The sequence below is a fragment of the Aquila chrysaetos genome, chromosome 2 (genome assembly GCF_900496995.4).
Source record: "Aquila chrysaetos chrysaetos chromosome 2, bAquChr1.4, whole genome shotgun sequence".
NCBI classification, from domain to species: domain Eukaryota; kingdom Metazoa; phylum Chordata; class Aves; order Accipitriformes; family Accipitridae; genus Aquila; species Aquila chrysaetos.
The window spans coordinates 20,074,015-20,094,579 of record NC_044005.1 but is presented as its reverse complement, the minus strand read 5'-3'; the positions used below and the strand labels follow the sequence as shown (position 1 = coordinate 20,094,579).

General features: G+C 43.5%; 2 protein-coding genes across 4 annotated transcripts in view; both read left to right on the top strand.

Moving 5' to 3' along the window:
* Positions 1-7,380, top strand: part of TDP1 (tyrosyl-DNA phosphodiesterase 1) — a 51,247-nt gene extending 43,867 nt beyond the window's left edge. For all 3 annotated transcript variants that reach the window (XM_030040443.2, XM_030040454.2, XM_030040450.2), the window contains exon 16: positions 6,895-7,380. In XM_030040443.2, coding sequence (XP_029896303.1) covers positions 6,895-6,968 — 74 coding nt within the window. In that variant the 3' untranslated portion in view covers positions 6,969-7,380. The remainder of the gene's footprint in view (positions 1-6,894) is intronic.
* Positions 7,381-18,684: 11,304 nt separating this feature from the next.
* Positions 18,685-20,565, top strand: part of KCNK13 (potassium two pore domain channel subfamily K member 13) — an 81,952-nt gene continuing 80,071 nt past the window's right edge. The window contains exon 1 of the mRNA XM_030005104.2: positions 18,685-19,090. Within this exon, the coding sequence (XP_029860964.1) occupies positions 18,754-19,090 (337 nt within the window). The 5' untranslated portion in view covers positions 18,685-18,753. The remainder of the gene's footprint in view (positions 19,091-20,565) is intronic.

The window sequence follows — 20,565 nt, the reverse complement described above, 5'->3', positions numbered from 1 at the left end:
TCAGAAAGTAATGATTATATGATCAATTAGCTCAATGAATCAGTGAATTACATGTATTGTAAACAAATACAACAAATACTGTTGTATTATAGTAAGCTTCAGTATTTGAGGCTACTACATCTGTTTTTCTCCTAGTGAGTTGCACTTAACTTTCTAGTTACATTTAAGTGTGATTAGATTTCTGCTTAATTGGCTCTGTTTTCTGCTTTTTTAGGGAGTCCTCAGCAGGTGAAACATCTGAAACATTTCTCTGCATTATTATTCTGCCAGATTTCAGATTTATTAATCTCATGCACTAGTTACAAAATTCTCTTACAGCGCTACTGAAAAGGGGATGACTTAAAATATATATTTATCAGCAGTTCTTTGAGCTGTGACTGGGTTACAAGGCAGGAATTTATATAAGGTTTTTCTGAGCTCTTAGTTCAGAATGCTCTGGAACTGCTCAAACCCTCTGGAAGAGAGAACCCCATAAAGTAGGGGGGCAAGAAATTTCTGATAAACAAGTTATTTCTCATTCGGTTTTCTCCTCAATGTATGTTTTTAAATCAAGGAAAGCAACTGGCTGTTCAATTGACTAGTAGTATAGAGAAAATATATGTGTATACAAGAAAATTAGACAGGTTCCAGCTCAGTTCAGATTAATCTAAAGTTAGAGTGAAACTACATGTTATTCTCTATATTTGCCAATTATATGAATTACATTAGTCTTTGGTTATTTTGCTCTGTTGAAGACTTCTTTCCTGAGCCATTCTAACAATTGTAAAAATGTATTAAAATGTATTTCAGTATTTTCCAGCAGGAAAATCTATTTTACCCTTGGTAACTGGGGGCTAAAGCTGTCAAATCTCATGCTATGAGAGGCTGGAAGAGCAGTGGGCAGATGAGATGGAAATTTGCTTTAACGCAAGTTGAAGCATTGTGGAGAAATGTACAGTCCACTTAACAATTCATTAGTTCTCTAGCTGAAGTTTTCAACATCTGACAGCTGTGATTTCATTTTCTTAATGATGCACAAAAGCATCTGTAACATGTCTCACAGGAACAGCTCTCTCCATTGTGAAGGGCCCTGCTGTTCAATATTCCATTGCTACACTAACGTGGAAGAGCAAATTGACCTTTTCCTTGTAACTTCAGATATTCAGTACTTCATATTTTGTCTAGCATTCAATAAGTGGGAATTGGGAGTATGGTGAAATTACATCTGGTAAATATTTGTAGTGATTTCAGGAAACTAGTAACACTCCATCTCATTTATTACGCATAAACTGCTGTTGTATTGGATAAAAACAAGAAAAACTTCATGGCATATTTGCCTCCAGCTCTGGTAGGTTTAGATATTTGTGTTTATCCTATTATTTAAAAAGTGGGTATAATTTTCATTTATCCTGCCTTCTGCTAGTGACAGATTGCCTAAAAGAAGAGGTCAGTGTTTTGTCCAGCTAAGCTAGAGGAATCCTTTACTACTCTGAGCTCCCTTATGAGGACCTGCTGTATCCTCAGGAGGTCAGAGAAGTTCTGGGAAAATGTCACTGTATGTGGCCTCTACCTTTCTCTCACCTTTGTTTTTTTGTCCAAAGTTCTAGAATTCTCCAGTTTCTCTGTCAAGTAATTAAAACATTTTTTGAAGAAATTAAGAAAGAAGACTTCTGGGCAAGTCATTCACATTTTTCAATAACCTTTTTTCTAATTAATATTGCATAGGTACATGGAACCTGTGTACTTTCTAGAGTTTGAAAGAACTTGACTGGCAGCATCCTATATGAATTTTTGGAGAACTTCAGGTCCTCTCAGTATGCTTAATATGGTACAAACTCTAAGAGAATACCCTTTCTTCTGAGAAGATGACAGCTAGAAGCTAGTCCTGTTTCTAGTGATGCTAATACATTGAATAGAAAATATTTCACTTATTTAACACTCAGAGCAATGGTAAATGTAAACCTGAGTATGTTTAGAAGTTTAGTTTTCAATTTTTTCAAGCGGCAAGTATACATTCTCATTGTAGTTCATATACCAGGGCAGGTGGTGGAGAGCGGGTGTTGGAACCAATCTTAGTCTGTGTTGGCATCCATTTCCTTCCTAGGTGGAGCCAAAAGCATTATTATTGACTAAACCTGCAATTTGAGATTGAAGCTCTCTTAAGACAACTTGACATCAGATGCTTCCTCAGATGGCCTCCCAGAGTCCAAGTGTAACATCTGAGTACATGGCAAAACCTGGTTTTCTTCAAGCATTTTATAACGACCATGAAGATATTAACACTTTGTACGAGAGGAAACTTGAGTTACAGAGTCAGCATTTAGTTTGACCACTTCTATGTATTGTTTTGCTGGGGTTACAGACTTGAAGACCAGAAGGAGCTACTAGATTCATCTGATTTGACACATTACTAGCCAATATCTTTGAGCTCAAAGCTTGTGTCTGGTTAAGAGAGATCTTCCAAAATATGCTTCAGATCATTAGTTGAGAGCATCATCATGAGATGGCAAATTCACCAGATGGTCAATATTTTGCTTCAATAGTTGGTCAACCCAAGAATTTAAAAAAGCACTTTATATTTGTTATTCTTTTCAGGATAGAAGTGTGATGCCCAGCCTAGTTGTTGAACTTATATTTGATTTGATCCATCTTGTGCAGAGTGCAAGATTTGTAGTTGAAGTCTGAGGAAATGTAACTATGTCATCCTAACAGATCAGAGTTAAGGTTGCACAGACTTAGACGTTTTTCCTTTAGACTATTGCTTCCCAGTTGCTTTAAATTACCAGCACAAACCAGTTTTATTATGCATGATATACATAGCTTGCATCTTTCTCTTGCTGCAGGAAATAACACACACAGTTTACATCTGGCAGTTTTAAAATAAAGATTAAGATCATTCCTACTCTGAAATGACAAAGGGCCTCATTAATTTTTAGCAGATAACATTTGGTGTGTGCAACGTGTATGTTATTAACTCTTTGCAAATTGCTGCTTTGAGCAATTGCAGTTGTTCACCTCCAATAGTCAGCTGAGCAGCAGCAGGCCATTTGTAGGCAGCAGATGCATCTTCAGGGCAAAACATTTAAAGAATTTAAAAAAATGAAATTACCTGGTAGCTGATAGTGCTACTTAATATCTCGATAGATAAACTATATAGATACAACAATCTCCTGAACTCCTCTGTTGTTAAGCAACAGATTCAGGCTGTCATAACAAAAAAAGACTATGACAAAGCTGAATGTATTGGTGGTACTAAGATAAAAGAAACCCGAAGACCAGTAATATAATTTGAGAGTTCCTTGGAAGGAAAAGAGAAAATGATCCAGTCTGGTATGTGGGAAACATGCACACAACAGCCAATCTTACTTAGCAAGTTATCTTTATAAATAAAATTTCTTTATGCCTTTGATAATATTCAGATTTTTATTTCCCTCTAGAATCTTTCAGATGAGTATTGCTATTTTGTTGTATAAAATTATCTTCTTATTGCGCTCCATTGTCACACCTCAGTTGCAATATTGCTATTATCTCTCTTACCAATACAAGTTGACCTGATTCTCTCTTGAAAGCACAGCATTTAATTTAGAGTGCTTGAGGACTGATACCCCTATCACTTTTGATTCACCCTATTGAGAAGTTTCTTACAACAGACTTAAATTACACAAAGGGGTACAGCCCGGGGCGGGGGGGTGTACCTTTGCATGGGAAGAGGTACAAGCTGCTTGCTGTAGTCAAGGAATGTCACTGAATTTGTGATTTAAATATTACACAGTTTACTGACTGGTGAAATAATCTGCTGTATGGGAGGAACTTGAAACTTTTAATATAGAAGTACATCAAGGGGTTTTCTTAGAACAACTTGGGAAAGGCCTCAGAAAAGTGCAAAGGACTTTTTTTTCTCGTCATATCAGCACTTTGAGAAACAAAGCAAATCCTGCTTTTAAACTGCAGTACTGGGTTTTGTTTTCTTTTTCTTTTTTTCCCCAATGAGTGTTCATTGTCCTGGCCTTCAGGAATTATTACCTTGTTTGTGAATATTGTTATAGATCCCACATCTATACCCTGTCTGCCTTTCCCCCTTCCTGAGATCTTTCAGGTATGATTTTTGCATTGAGAGGTACAATATGAGTTCTGTTTTAAATGCCATGCTTATCCAAAGGAAGGGGAGAAAAGAGTCTGAAATGTAGTGTGCACCTTCTGCCAATACTGAAAGGAAGAACTTTCCAGCGTCATGCAGCAGGGAGTAAGTCTGCCATGTTAGAATGTATATGTAGAATGACTTGATGAACTCCAGTTATTTGTGAGTAACCTTTCTATATATGTGAACACTTACTACTTTAAAGCTACATTTTTCAATTGGAAGGCTCATGAAATATTGTGAAAGATGATGTAAGGATCTAGTCTCTGTGTTTAGAAATCAACCAGGAATACCCCTCATCCATATCACAGTGAAAAAGACACTTGTATTTTAAACTGTAGGAAGAGGATCACAAAGATGCTTTAATTGTATTTTATACTTTACTGTTCAGTTGCATGTTCCTGTAATTCACAGACTTTTCTGGTTTTGGCTATACATACTGTACTGCCATCTGTCAGTGATAAAAGTGATAAATAATTTTAAATTGGATCTGACATTTTAAAAACAACCAAAATATAATTTGTTTCAGCAATAGTTTTACACATGGCCTATTAAAATAGTATCAGGTGCTTTATAAAACCAATAGCATCCTATTAATAGAACAAAGTTCCAAGTACATTCATAGCTACCTCAAGAAAATTTTATTAAAATAGCCACAATAAAAAAGAACTAAATTAGATATTGAAGTATCTCAGAGCACTTTAAGGAGTGACTGAAGTTATTTCTGTACATCTAAGTCTTCCTCTGCCTGTATGTTTTGCTGAATTAGAGTAACTGCAGATGGTAGCGAAGATGGATAGGTCCAAGCTGCATGATGTACTCCAAGTGACAGATTCCAGTGCTTGAGTGGAACTGGATTTATTCTGATGTCATAGATAGTGGTCAATGATCAAATCTGACTGTATGCTTGAAATCCTTGATGCTTTTTCGAACATTTGCTTTATTCTGTAGCTATTCTTATAACTATTAACGTTTATGCTGTGGTAAGGTATTCACCTAAAATACAAAAGGTACACATGGCTCTCAAGCAGGAGACTGATAAAATAAGCTTAGGGAAATAATGATGCTACTTTTTTTTTTTTTTTTTTTAAGAGATCACTCAAAGTTTAGATATCCTGCAGTTGACTGAGAAACCTAGAGGTGTTTTTTGGCAGTGCACTGTGAGTTAAGTGCTATAGTTTATTCTGGTTTCTGATGCCTTTTATTTTTTTGTGCTTGGAAATCACCTATCCACTGTACCCAAAAGACAGCCAACTACTTTTTCCACCTAGAAGATATATCATGATTTTAAATCAGGGGAAGACATGGATGTTTGCTTTTATTGTCCTCTTACAATAACATTATGTGAAAGATGGCATTTGTTGCACAGGCTGTTCTTTCTCTGGCCATCAGGTTTCTGTGGCTTGTAACATCCCTATCAGTCTTCATAAACTCTAAACATAAAGTCTTTTTTCAAGTGAGGCAGATTCAACAGACACTTTTGTAAAACATTTGCAAAGCTGGGATATGTTTCACTGTAACTTATGGATCTACAGTACTAGAACTAAACGCACTCTAATAGCAAGTAATAATGAGTACTTAGTAGGAATGCTCTCCCTGCCCCGTGTTTAATTGGCCTGGTACTTGTCACAGTGTGCTGTTGTGTGATTTATATGGTCCTTTATTACTGCTTCCGTCACTTTCTTACTCTTTTTGCTACAGTAATTCTCACTTCATATATTGTGAGAGCTGGCATTGGATCCTGTAAACTTAAAATTGGACTACAATAATCATAATCAATAGCTTCTGTAAAATTTCAATTGACAACCATGTAGCAAGTCTTCTTTAGCAAGTATATATAGTATATCATGTAGATGAGTTGCTTGTTTTTAATAAATGAACTACTCCATCATCCTCAGTACAATTCAGCTTAACCTATGCATTGTACAGGTTAATGTCACTGTCTTCCTTCAGGGCTCATTTTGTAGATGGAGAAAAGAAGCAGGCTAGATTTATATAAACTTCTTATTTGAGAAGAATCACTGAAAGGATTGAAGGAGTTTTCTCTGTATTTCAGTAGGAGTAGCCCAAGAGAAGTAGAATAATAGCTCGGCTTCACAGACCAGCTGCTTTTCTGCAACATGTATGTGGTACAAGGAGGAGCCTAGAGCAGGTTGCAGAACTAGCAGTTGGCTCCTTCTGTGTTGCCTTTTCTCCTTCCCAAGAGTGGGAATAGTTTCTGTATTCTGAGAAGGAGGGAGGGAGGGAACTGCTGCAAACCTGTTGCTCATCTAAAGATGTAATATTTGAAGAAGTGAGGCGTGAACTCGAACATTTCAGAGTTCAGGCAGCATCATTCGTAGATACTGAATTCTTACTGTCCATGTGGAAAGTACTAATATGTTACAGCACTTATTTATATAAATAATTCCATTGGGTTAAGAGATACACAGCACAAAAGTTGCTGTGTTTGGGCCAAACTAAATTTGGCTGCATTACTGTTCTTGTTTACTGTCTGAAATAAATTCTTTTACAGCTGGTGGGGAGTATGTTGGGTTATGATAATTATATTTAAAATAATATTTGGGGGGAAGCAAAGCCTTTTGAAAACTCTAAATCTTACCCTTTCAAAAAACAGGTGAATAAAAATTTTCAGCATACTGAAGTTGCACATGGGGTTATGTGAAAATCAGTGGAAATGTTGACCTTCTGCCTCCAAAGGGAGGGGAGGAAGAGCATCAAAATTTAACATTTAATAACTGAATTTGTGATGAGCATGTTTTTGTTTTGGTTTACAGATCAACCGTGGATTTGGAATATTCCTTACACTAACGCACCTGATACACATGGAAATATGTGGGTTCCATCGTGAATGTTTCCAGTATTCTGTGACATTTCACTTACACTGAGCCTGCCACGCTACTTGCAAGACTGCTTATTTCTGTTTTTTAAGCTATAATGTCTGCTATAATGGCTAATTTGTAATTGAAAGAAACATTCAAATGTTCATAAAGGGGAGATTTTTGGAGAATCTATAACCATATCATTAAAAATGAACCGGCATTTTTAAATACCTTTTTATATGCCTTATCCTCACTGTGGTTCCTGATATGCTTTTCAAGATTAAAACAAGTGTAGACTGTCCTCAGAGATTCTCTCTGCATTTTTAGCTGTAATGAGTTTAAAATTTACTGTTCTGTGAGACTGTCAGTTGGTCCCAAGTAGCTTGAATAAAAGTTATTGTTTGTAAAATTTAAATAAAAATAAAGTCAATCTTGTTTATATATCCTTTGTTCCATCTTCTTCTAAGTGTGTACATTTCAAATTGGATTGAAGCTTTGCTTTACAATTATCACTTCTAATGAAAGCTCTAGTATTTGCTATGTTGGCTTCTTGCAGTATTTGGCTCCTGGTCAGTTATTTCCTAAGCCTCAGCGGGGGGGGGGGTTCCCCCCTTCCAGACACCCAAGCACTGTCCAAAACACTAAATTGAAGTGGGTGGGCTTCGGTGCTGAAGAGTTGTTTTAAGTAGTGCTGTGGGATGTATGAACAACTGGTCCTGCAGCCTGGAAATCTTGTAGGATAATGTGGTACTTCATTCAGAATTCCCTCTGGATCGCAAATAATCTGACTGGCTAGCTGTTCTGGTGCTACCTCATTCATTTTGCAGTGTCATTCCCCAAGATGGTTTGGAGTGCACTGGGGAGTGCACTACTTCCTAATGTTTATCTAATGTCTATCTCTGTTTCATTCAAAAATTACTATAAAAAAGGTGTGTGGTTAGGAAATCATCATGGCATCTGGCTAGCATGGAGTTTTCTTTTGTTTTCCTACACTGTTGCCGACCAATCCATAGAGAAACTCCATGAAGTACTGCTGCTTTTCCATCTTTCATATCCTCTCTGCATCTCTCTGGTGCAGTTATCAGATGGTCTTTCAAATCAAAAAGGTTATGGCTTTGAGTTATTGTTGGGGAAATTATTGTACAGTCTCTTATTCAAAGGGTAAACGGAGCTAGATAGTGGAATAGCCTTGCCTATAACACAGAGGAATTTTACACTCACTCTTCACAGCAATACCAGGAACTTAGGTGTTGTTCTTTTCTTAGCTTGTGTTGGCAATTTAGAGACCCAGTACTCATTACTGTTGCTTTATCTGGTTTTGAGAACTTTGTAAATAATGTGAGCTAAGTACAGGTCAGAGTGCTGCTGGCATGTCCACGGAACAGATAGGAAGGTTGCTTTCTGCTTTCACCTTCCCTTGATTCTGTATGCAGACTCTGTACTGTTTATGCTACATGCAGAAACTGATGCTGTCCCTGATGAGCCTGAAAAGACAGGGATCAGGGAAGGTAACACGAAAATGGAGCGGTGTGCTCTAAAAACGGAAATAACAACTTCGTAGCCATTGTTAACTTTCTTTTTAACAGAGTATTATCATTTTAATTATTTTCATTCTGTAAGAATTAGAGAAGTTCTAAGTAGGAAGATGTCTTCATATGAGGAAAGCTTTAAGAGTTCTAGAAGGTCAGCTAACAATTAATGGACATTTATCCTTAATTTGTGAAGAATGTGATTTATTCATGCTACATATATGAGCATTTCTATTTTGTCATAGAGTGGTTTGACAAGCTCTGAGGCATTCCTGGTTAAATTCCAGCTGGGATTTTTTGGTTTCCAGGAACTTAGCATGATTTAACTTACGCTCTCCAGGGCTCAGATTAATGCAGTGTCAGAAGATCCTTCCAAAGTCCCTCGGTGGGAACAAATAAACCAAGTGATCAGTCCTGCTAGGAAAAACTCAGCAAATCTTTCCAACACAGAGCTGTCACCCAAAGCAACTTGGACTGTGGTATAAGCATGGAAGTGAGGCACTGCTGGGTGGCAGAGGTGGAGGGAAGAGTGAAGGCTGGGGGTTTGGTTTGCTGGACAGTATGTGGTGTGAGGCAAACTAATGGTTCAAGTAAAGGTTAAGTTTGGTTGTAACAGATATGCACGTAGTTCTGTTTTAACTGTTCAAACAATGTTCTTCCAGAAAGGCAAGTAAAACTTATTTTGAAGAAACTGTCCAAAGATAACTAAAATTCCAGGGTCCCAACAGTCTTTAACAGTCAGTCCTATGCAACCCAAACACAGCTGGGCTTCATGACATATTGGAGATGGACAGAAGGCTCTTGACAAAACCTCTGGCCAGAAGATGCTATTTAATAACAATTTTCTAGATATGCAGCCTCTCAGGTGCCAGGACAGACTTAAGAACACTTCTTAAGTGTCTGAATAAAATTTTAATTTTTTTCTTGTGCAGAATATTTTTAAATTCCATTTTTCATACCACCCTAACCATTTTTTGTTTCATGTCAGGGCCCTAACATTTGGAAAGTGGAACTATGAATAAAGAGGAGAAAACAGATGACCCACAGCAGAATGTATGACATACATAACTGGATTTGAATCTGGGATCTTTGGTTAAAGTGATATTTAGGTCTGAGACCTGTGTGCTTCTCCTTTATTTTTAAAAGGTAGCTTGAATAAAAAAAAAAAAAAAAAAGGAAAAAAAAAGGCAATAGCATTGTCTGTAGAAGTAATTGTTATTCAGCATAACATCTTTTTTACTCAATAAATTGCTGATTAATTTCTCTTGCTACTGCTGAGAATGAATCTGTTCTGGTGCCTCTTTAAAGTTAAGTGCTCTCCATTAACAACAACAGTCTAAGAATTTATAGTTAATGCATATCAATACATGCTGGTGCAAATGATGTGCATACATTTCTGCAGTGCTGCTAATTAGGTTGTAAAGAAGTAGTGCATTTTTCTGTGCCTAAGTGGCTAAAACCATTTGATCAAGCCCTAGCCAATCTAACGGCTAATGCAATTGGTTATGTTTTGTAAAAGCTCAACTGACTCCTAAGCCCCAGCTGTACAAAGTCCCATACTGGTGTTATAAACCATCCATCAGAGAGGTCACAGCATGGAAAGGAAGCAAACTCTGCAGAGCTGCCATACACCTTGCAGGAGAGATCAAGGTGGATGACTGGAAATGTGGTTTCACAATGGCACTTCAATATTGGACTGCATTGCTGTAGCCATTAACCTGGGATAGTATCAGTTTACTCCCTCCTGGGACAAGGAAGGAAACTTCGTGGTTACCTGTGATTCTGAAAAGGTTCAATCTTCTGTCAAGGGCAGCATAACATTGTGCAGTTTCTTACTGGAGTCACATAGTAAAGCAGTGACCTAATTTTGGTTTGTTTAAGACCATGGTACAGTGATCTGTCTAGCACCTTTTCATAGCACTTGAGATTAAACCCAGCATCACAGAAGATAAAAAGGTGTAAAAGGTATCATGCATTTTGTTCTGTGCTAGGTGTGCAAACATGCAACAATATTATAGCTGTCTTGTTTGGCGTCTTTCCTAAATGCATCAACGTGCTTTTTTCAGCAATTAGTGATATGTTCATTCCTTGTACTTTCTTCTGCTAAGGCTTTATATGGTTTTGATATTCCAGCCTGTCTTCCAGTAAACAAATATGAACACAGGAACAGAAATAACTGCACAAAAAATTCCAAGTAAATGAACATTAACAGAGATGTGATACCAAGAACTGAATATTGAAATCAGTAAATTAAAGAAATATATATATATATATTCACTGTGACATATGCTGGCTACCCAATGTGTGTATTTGAAAAGCTAGAATGGAGATGTAATGTTCTTTATAATGCTAGATGCTACCTAATCCCACAGATAGTTCTACTGGCATCAATAAAGTTGCTGACATTTTACAGCTGTGGAACTAATCACTGTGACCCAGGATGTCACAATTTTAGCTGAACACTGACAGTAGTCACACCATTCCCTCTCTTAACTGAGTTTCTTTTGATCTGAGCAACTGTAACTGCCATCCTGAAGGGCAAAAGAAAGAAACATAGCAAAAAGTACTGGAGGCTGAAAGGAGCTGTGTAAGTTCAGAGAAGTAAGTTCCTATGTTAATCTACAGTCTTTGTATCCTTGGCTTTTTTTCTTTTTGTAATATACTAGCTTTTCTGCTTCTCCATTTATCAAAATTTTATCTCTACTCAAACTAATTCCCAGTTACTGCTTTCTAAATGTTGCTGCAGTGCTTTCAAGGTATTGTGACCTCATTGTATTAATCAGAGTAAAATGTTCATCCTTTAGTTGAAAGTATTTTTCCATTGCTTAGGATGGAGGAATGCGAGGGGGCTGCTGGATTCTTTTACTAACTCTTTTTCTGACTCTGTTCTGACTTTACACAAGTTGATACGAGTGTCTCCAATTCTCCCTTAACATGCAAATCACTACCATACACAGTGGTAGTACCAATAAGCATGAACAAACAAAAAACTTTGCTCTGAATTCTGGTTGTTTGTTATGCAGTTTGGAAAACTAAGCTATCAACCCAGCTGTGTTTTTCTTACCTGTTGAAATGCTGGAAGATAAACAGCATGCAAATGTAAAGTGGCTTCCAAAAGTGGAAGTTGATCTTGAGGACAGCTCTTGAGGAGTTCCTTGTAGGAACTTTTAAGCCCTGTCTATCTCTGCCTCACTTTCTCAATTATAAAATTTAATTTGCAAATATCTTCAAAGAAAAATACCCCTATAGGGTATTCTCTAAGTATAAGTGAAATATTGTCTTCCCCAAGAAGACTGGAATACAATTAACTTTATCAGCCACACTTTAGTAACTAATGTGAAACAGATGGAAAAAGTTTTCACATTCCTCATTCCTGAAAATCTCTTTCTAGAGCACAAGTCTTATGCAGAGCAGCTGAGGGAACTGGGGTTGTTCAGCCTGGTGAAAAGGAGTCTGAGGGGAGACCTTATCGCTCTCTACAACTACCTGAAAGGAGGTTGTAGTGAGGTGGGTGCTGGTCTCTTCTGTCAGGTGGCTGGTGATAGGACGAGAGGAAATGGCCTCAAGTTGCAGCAGGGGAGGTTTAGATTGGATATTGGGAAAAATTTCTTTACTGGAAGGGTTGTCAGGTATTGGAACAGGCTGCCCAGGGAAGTGGCTGAGTCACCATCCCTGGAGGTGTTCAAAAGACATGTAAGTGTGGTGCTTAGGCACATGGTTTAGTGGTAGACTTGGCAGTGCTAGGTTAACGGTTGGACTTGATGATCTTAAAGGTCTTTTCCAACCTAAATGATTCTATGATTATAGAATGGTATCATAGAATGGTTTGGGTTGAAAGGGACCTTAAAGATTGTCTAGTTCCAACCCCCCTGCCATGGGCAGGGACACCTTCCACTAGACCAGGTTGCTCAGAGCCCCATCCAACCTGGCCTTGAACACTGCTAGGGATGGGGCATCCACAGCCTCTCTGGGCAACCTGTTCCAGTGCCTCACCACCCTCACAGTGAAGGACTTCTTCCTTATGTGTAATCTAAATCTACTCTCTTGCAGTTTAAAGCCATTACCCCTTGTCCCATCACTACACACCCTTGTAAAAAGTCCCTCTCTGGCTTTCTTGTAGGGCCCCTTTAGGTACTGGAAGGCTGCTATAAGGTCTCCCCAGAGCCTTCTCTTCTCTTTGCCAGGCTGAACAACCCCAACTCTCTCAACCTGCCTTCATAGCAGAGGTGCTCCATCCCTCTGATCATTTTTGCGGCCCTCCTCTGGACTCGCTCCAACAGGTCCATGTCCTTCTTGTGTTCGGGCCCTACAGCTGGACACAGTACTGCAGGTGGGGTCTCACAAGAGTGGAGTAGAGGGGGAGAATCACTTTCCTTGACCTGCTGGTCACACTTCTTTTGATGCAGCCCAGGATACAGTTGGCTTTCTGGGCTGCGAGGGCACATTGCCGGCTCATGTCCAGCTTTTCATCCACCAGTACCCCCAAGTCCTTCTCTGCAGGGCTGCTCTCAATCCATTCTCTGTCCAGCCTGTATTTGCGCTTGGGATTGCCCCGACCCATGTGCAGGACCTTGCATTTGGTCTTGTTGAACTTCATGAGGTTCGCACAGGCCCACCTCTCAAGCCTGTCAAGGTCCCTCTGGTCGGCATCCCTTCCCTCCAGCATGTCAACCACACCACACAGCTTGGTGTTGTTGGCAAATGTGCTGAGGGTGCACTCAATCCCACTATCCATGTCCCTAACAAAGATGTTAAACAGCGCCGGTCCCAACACCAACCCCCAAGGAATGCCACTCATCACTGGTCTCCACTCAGACATTGAGCCATTGACAGCAACCCTTTGAATGCAACAGTTCAGCCAATTCCTTTTCCACTGCGTGGTCAATCCATCAAATCCATGTCTCTCCAATGTAGAGACAAGGATGTTGTGCAGGACAGTGTCAAATGCTTTGCACAAGTCCAGGTAGATGATATCCGATGCTCTTCCCTAATCCACCAACACTGTAAACCTGTCGTAAAAGGCCACCAAATTTGTCAGGCACGATTTGCCCTTAGTGAAGCCGTGTTGGCTGTCACCAATCACCTCCTTATGTTCCATGTGCCTTAGCATAGTTTCCAGGAGGATCCACTCCATGATCTTGCTGGGCACAGAGGTGAGACTGACTGGCCCGTAATTCCCCAGGTCTTCCTTTTTTCCCTTTTTAAAAATGGTGGTTATGTTTCCCCTTTTCCAGTCAGTGGGAACTTCCCTGGACAGCCACAACTTCTCAAATATGATGGATAGCGGCTTAGCCACTTCATCTGCCAATTCCCTCAAGACCCGCAGATGCATCTTATCAGGTCCCACGGACTTGTGCGCCTTCAGGTTCCTTAGATGGTCTTGAACCTCATCTTCTCCTACCGTGGGTGGTTCTTCATTCTCCCAGTCCCTGTCTTTGCCTTCTGCGACTTGAGTGGTGTAGCTGGAGCACTTGCCAGTGAAGACTGAGGCAAAAAGTCATTGAGTACCTCACCCTTCTCCATGTTCCGGGTAACCAGTTCTCCCATTCCCTTCCAGAAAGGGCCCACATTTTCCTTAGTCTTCCTTTTATCATGGATGTACCTAAAGAAGCCTTTCTTGTTGCCCTTGACATCCGTGGCCAGATTCTATGATTCTGTGATTCCTTACTTCACATTCAGTAGGACTCCCCCAGAGATGCAATCTCTTTGAAACTCTTAGCAAAGTAACAGGGATGTTGAAAAGTTTAGCCTACTCTAGATGCCCCAAGCATCACATATCCATGAAGTTTTGGAATTTTTTTTTTTAAGTTAGTTTGTTAACATCAAGGTTATTAAGTTCCAGAAGAGGTTTTGTTCAATGTCAAAGGTAATAGAAGGCTGGTTTCTTTGCTCCTCTAGCAAGATGTTTCATTATGTATAAAATTTTCTCAGGAGTAAATTGCAGCTCTCCCATAGCTTCTCCAAAGATAAGCAGTGCATTTTAGTTAAGTGTACCTGTACCAGCTTATCATTTCCAAAGGAGATAGTTAATTAAAAAGTACTGACACTGTCAATGAGAGAGAGTAACTGAATCTCTGCGTGAGTCTTCCAAGTAATTTGCTGATGCATTAATAATAGCTCTGTTCTGACCAGACACTTGTTGGTAATCGTTACTAGGGTACTCCGTGACTGTAGCTTTCTTAATTACAAGTTTATCATTTAAAATTATCAACAGAACTAGTAAATACATAGATTTTTTTCTATTATTTACAATCGTGCTAAGCCTTACCACCACCAATCTTTTTGTCACTAAATATCTGCACACACAGACACTAGGGAGCTGCGTGCTTGTGGTGTTGAGGGGTAAAGCAAACGTAGCAGGTTTCCTGATAATGATGCCACAAGTGACTGTACTGAGGTTAATGGCAATTCAGTGTTCAGGCTCACAAGATGTTAACTTCAATTTGGGGTTAATTTAAATGTGAGCAAGATGTTTAACCATTTTTTTTTTCACTCAAAACTAAAAGATAACTTTTTTTCCTTAAGCTAGTGAATACATTGCATTTCTTTATTCAACCTTGCTTGAATGCTCTGAATGGGTGACTGCATCATTACACTATTTTTGCTCTCCATACACTCAAGTTTTTCTAGCTATCTACCCAAGAGCAGAGGGAATAGTGACCTTTTTTACAAGAAAGTATTCTTTAGAATAAGTACCTTAATTAAAACAGGGGAAGTAAAGGCAGAAAAGGAGCTTAAAACAACAAAAGGTGCCACACCTGTGATATTTGTCAGCCGCCTTCTCATTTTCTACTTCAGGATTCCAGCCAATATCAACTCACACTTGCTCTATACCTTAATAGTGAGCATGTCCTTAAAAAGCCACTTTCTCAAGAGATTAAATCACTGCACGTCCTTTATAGCATTTTAGTTTGGTGAAGATCAGATTTGAAAAATTAAGGGAACTTGCAATTTTTGATGCCCAGCAACAGTAGTATACTTTCAAAACTGTGCCAGATATTCTTACCTGCATTAATGTAATGCTCTCTCTACACCCAAGACGAACACAAAAATAACTATTCCTGACTAACAAAATAATATCCTCAACTCAATATCCTTGAATAATTTTCCTTGGATAATTGTTTGGATAATGTGATTGTTCTTCGCATTCCTTTGGGCAATCACATTGATGTCATGGTTGCAAGCAGTTAAAAGCTCCTGTTCCCACTGTGCTAATCCAAGCCACCCAAGAACAACTTCAGTGGATGGAGACTTCAGTGCCGACTGAGGGTGCTCAGGCAGTTCTGCTGTCTCTGCTGGCTGGGAGAGCACTGATTTAGATCCATCTTCCCTCTGGCTGGCAAAGACTGGCAAAGCAGGGAAATATGGGGGGGGGGCTGTCCCTCTAATAGGAACTATCAATAATTTTAAAGATACACCAGCATTTTTTATGGAAGCATGCTGTTACCTTTAGCAGTTGGCACAGAGTCTGATTAGTTTAACTGGCATCTCGTCTTCCTCTTTTTTTGGCTGTTTAATGTCTTCCAGCATTGCTGCTAATTTTAATTGCCATATGTCAGTCTATGCTGAAGACTAAGGAGGAGGGAATAAAATCCTGTAACATGATGTGTTATGCATCACCTATGAATAACAACAAATACGAAAAAACAAAGAGGAAGCACGAGTCCCATTCATCCTCGGATGTTGGTTTACTGTGCGATGTGGGAAAAGGACTTGGCTTCTCTCTGTGCCTGCGGCCCAAGCAGATTTGTTGCCACACACTTGGTGATCGTCTCTCCAACACCAGCAGAGAACTGCCGCAGTCCACCCCCAGGGCTCAGACCAATACCAAATCCACCTCTGGCTGTGAGACCATCAATGACTCTTTGAATGTATAATTAGCCACCATTAAGGGAGATTTCTAATTACTAAGACTTTAGTGTTCATTCCCATTGCATTTTAACTGCAACATAATTAATAGAAAATGAAAAAAAAAAGTAGATCATAGAATCATATACTCGTTTAGGTTGGACACGACCTTTAAGATCATGGAGTCCAACTGTTAACCTGTGTTAGGACTGTGACAAGTCCACCACTAAACCATGTCCCTAAGCACCACTTCTACATGTCTTTTAAATTCCTCCAGGGATGGTGACTCAGCCACTTCCCTGGGCAGCCTGTTCCAATGCTTGACAACCCTTCCTCAGTGAAGAAATTTTCCCTAATATCCAACCTAAACCTCCCCTGGCTCAACTTGAGGCCATTTCCTCTCATCCTATCACTTCTTACTTGGGACAACAGACCAGCACCCCCCCTCACTACAACCTCCTTTCAGGCAGTTGTAGAGAGCGATAAGGTCTCCCCTCGGCCTCCTTTTCTCCAGGCTAAACAACCCCAGTTCCCTCAGCCGCTCCTCATCAGACTTGTGCTCCAGGCCCCTCACCAGCTTGGTTGCCCTTCTCTGGACACGCTCCAGCACCTCAATGTCTTTCCTGCAGTGAGGGGCCCAAAACTGAACACAGTACTCCAGGTGCGGCCTCACCAGTGCCGAGTACAGCGGGACCATCACTTCCCTGCTCCTGCTGGCCACACTATTTCTGATACGGGCCAGGATGCCGTTGGCTGCCTTGGCCACCTGGGCACACTGCTGGCTCATATTCAGCCAGTTGTCGACCAAAACCCCCAGGTCTTTTTCCACCGGGCAGCTTTCCAGCCACTCTTCCCCAAGCCTGTAGCGCTGCGTGGGGTTGTTGTGACCCAAGTGCAGGACCCGGCACTTGGCCTTGTTGAATCTCATACAGTCGGCCTCGGCCCATCAATCCAGCCTGCCCAGATCCCTCTGTAGAGCCTTCCTACCCTCGAGCAGATCAACCCTCCCTCCCAGCTTGATGTTGTCTGCAAACTTACTGAGGGTGCGCTCAATCCCTACAACTATCACAACGACTTGAGATGTTGTAGTAATACCTTATTAACCTGCTTTCTAAAATAAAATATATGTAGGTTTTCTTTCACTGAAAGAAAGAGCGTTTATATACTAGCATGTTTTACAGAGTTGAATTCTAGCCCCCAATTATTTTAAAGTAGAATTCAGCACTGTAGCAATTGCCAGATATTGCTGAGTTTAGGTTTTTCTTTTTATAGTAACAATGATTTTTCCAGAAGGTTTGGATCGAGAGCTCTTTGACCCTGAAAATAATGCATTTTTAAACCACACGGCAGCTGGAGAGCTGCCTCCGTATTCCACACACAGTTTCCCCTCGACTGCCCAGTATTGGAAGACGGAGATGTGAGAACTGGTCGAGAAGGCAATCAGTAACCGGGCCCGTAGAGAAAGAGGTGCCCTCTTTTGGCAAAAGGGAGTAATTTATCTTGCTTTGATAGCAGGGGCATATATATCATCAGCTGCAGATTTTTCCGCCCGGTCTCCGCAAGAGGCCCCGTTACGCTGGGCGGCACGGCGCTCCTCCGCCCCCCGGCCCGGGGCTGGGCAGAGGACGGGGCGGACGGCGGCCCCCCCCCGCGGGCGGGAAGGCCGCGGGCGCCGGGGGGGGGCGGCCCCCCGCCCCTCTGAGGGCTGGAGGCCGGGGGCAGCCGCCCTCCGGCGGCCCGACCTGCCAGGTGCCGGCCCGGCCCGGCCCGCCCTAGCCCTGCCCGGGGCAGCGGGGCGACCCTCGGGGGCGGCGGCCCCGCCTCTGCTGAGGGGAGCTTCCCTCAGGGGCCGGGCCGGGCCCGGCCCGGCCCGCGGCTCCCCGGTGGCCGTGGCGCCGGCGGCCCGGGGTCGGGGGCAGCCGCGTCCCACCGAGCGGCGGGGGAGGGCGGCGGGGCGAGCTGCCGCCGGTCCCGCCTCGCCCCCCGCCCCCGGCGGGCAGGAGGCGCCTGGCGGTGCCTGTCCCCGCGCCCCGCTCCGACGTGCTCGGGGCGGGGGAAAGAAGGGGATATGAAACCGGCGGGGACGGGAGCCCGGCGCGGGGCCGGGGCGCGGCGGGGCTGAGGGGCCCCTGCGGGCCGAGCCGAGCCGGGCCGGGCGGGTCCCTCGCCCGCGGGATGCGCCGCAGCCCGGAGCCCGTCCGCCGCGGGGCCGTGCCGGGCGCGGCGGGGCAGCGCCCTGTCCCCGGGGCGGAGGTGCCGGCCGGCTCCCGGGAGGAGAGCCGCTCGCCGCCGGGCTCCGCGGCGCCCTGAGCTCTGCGGCCGCGGCCCCGCGCACGCCCGGCGGGCGGCGCCGGGATGCCCGGCGGCGGCGGCGGCGGCGGCGGGAGGGCCCCGACGTAGCGTGGCGGCGCGGCAGCCCGGTCCCGCGGGGCGGAGGATGGCGTGTCGCGGCGGCTGCTGCTCCAGCGCGGGTCGCCTGAACGCGGACAACGCGCGGTTCCTCCTGCTGGCGGTGCTGATCGTGCTGTACATGCTGTGCGGAGCCGCCGTCTTCTCGGCCATCGAGCTGCCCACGGAGCGGGAGGCCAAGGAGCGCTGGGAGGAGCGGCTGGAGAACTTCACCCGGCGCCACAACCTCAGCCGCGCCGAGCTCCGGCACTTCCTCCGGGAGTACGAGGAGGCCAGCGTGGCCGGCATCCGCGTCGATGACATCCGGCCCCGGTGGGATTTCACCGGCGCTTTCTACTTCGTGGGCACCGTCGTTTCCACTATCGGTGAGCGGCGGGACCCGCCAGCGGCGGCGGCGGAGGGACGGGCGGGGGACGGGGCGGCGGCGGCGGCGGCGGCGGGGCGAGGGCGGGGGCGGCCGGAGGTGCGCAGCCCCCTCTCTGCTCGCCCGGCTCCGCGGGCTCGGCGCGGGCTTCGTGCCGGTGCCGGGCACGGTCCCGTCTCCTCGCTGCTCTTTTTCCTCCCTCCTGCTGTCAAAGAGGCACTGCCGCGGGAGGCGCCACGCCTGCGGAGCGCGCTCTCCCCTGCAGCGCCCCAGAAGCCTTTGGAAGCCCGAGCGCCGGCAGCCCGGCCGGCCGCTCGCTCCGCGGGCGCCGTGCTCGGGGCGGGCAGGGCACCGGCCGCCACAGTTTTCCCCGCGAGTTCCGCTTGCCTGCGCGGGGGAACCTGGCCTCGGCATGCGGTGGCAGACGTTGTGAGGGAACAGTCGCACCCAAAGCCGAAAGCTTTAAACGAACGCTGTATGTCTTTACATTCTGGGAAATCTTTTTGTAGCAAGTCTTAGATCTGGAGGTAGGTGGCTTCGTAGGCTGCAAGCCCAGAAGGGACCTTTCTGAGGATCTAGCCTGGTCTTAGCAAGAACCATAAAACAGATTTTGTAGTGCCCAGCTCCGAAGTGTACAAATTGGAAAGACTGGCTTTCAAACCGCTCGGCTTTTTGCTCTTCTGGCTTTCGGAGGCAGAACCAGCAAGTCAGTGGGCGCTGCTTATTTCGTTTGTGAATAAGCCCAAGTTTATTCAGGTTGAAGGAGCCTTCGGGGAAGGTGATATTGAATAGAAATTCCGAGGGGGCTGACGAGAGTACATTAAGATGAACAGGGACAGCACCAGGAACTGACATAAGCACCCCTGGGACCCCATGGGCGTCAACAGAAAGGCTTCATTCAGGCAGCTGCGGACAGCTAAAAGCCCCGGAGAAACTGAGCTCGCTTTAGTTAAAGACAGGCAATCTTGTGCGCATTTACCATTGTGATAAATGGGGTCACTGAATCTTAGTCATGGTATCTCCAATTCACATCAGTCTCCCTCCACATGTGAAACGCACGCTGAGGAATGATTGTTCAACTACCAACAGCAAATCTTCAGTAAATCTCCATTAACACTTGTTCCCTGAAGAGGAGTTTTGAGATAGATGCCTTGCTTTACGTGGGACGTGTGAGAGTTTGTGCTGTCCTGCAGTTTGCAGAATACCTGACATTTCCCAGTGGTTCTGCTCAACCTCTCCCTAGCACTGAGTTTCTTAGGTCTGGAGTTAATTTTGTTGTGAAAGATGTCATCGGGACAGTTTTATATTTCCTCAGGGCATCAAGATTTGAGTGGTTTGTGTCCTTACACCGTAAGTCTGTAAGACCCAAGAACTATGCTTAGATGTTCTGCTGAACTGGTAATTTAAAGCATTCTCCTGCAGGCTCTGCAACCACATGCTTATTTTTGTCAACCGTATTGGGGTCCTAACAATAGA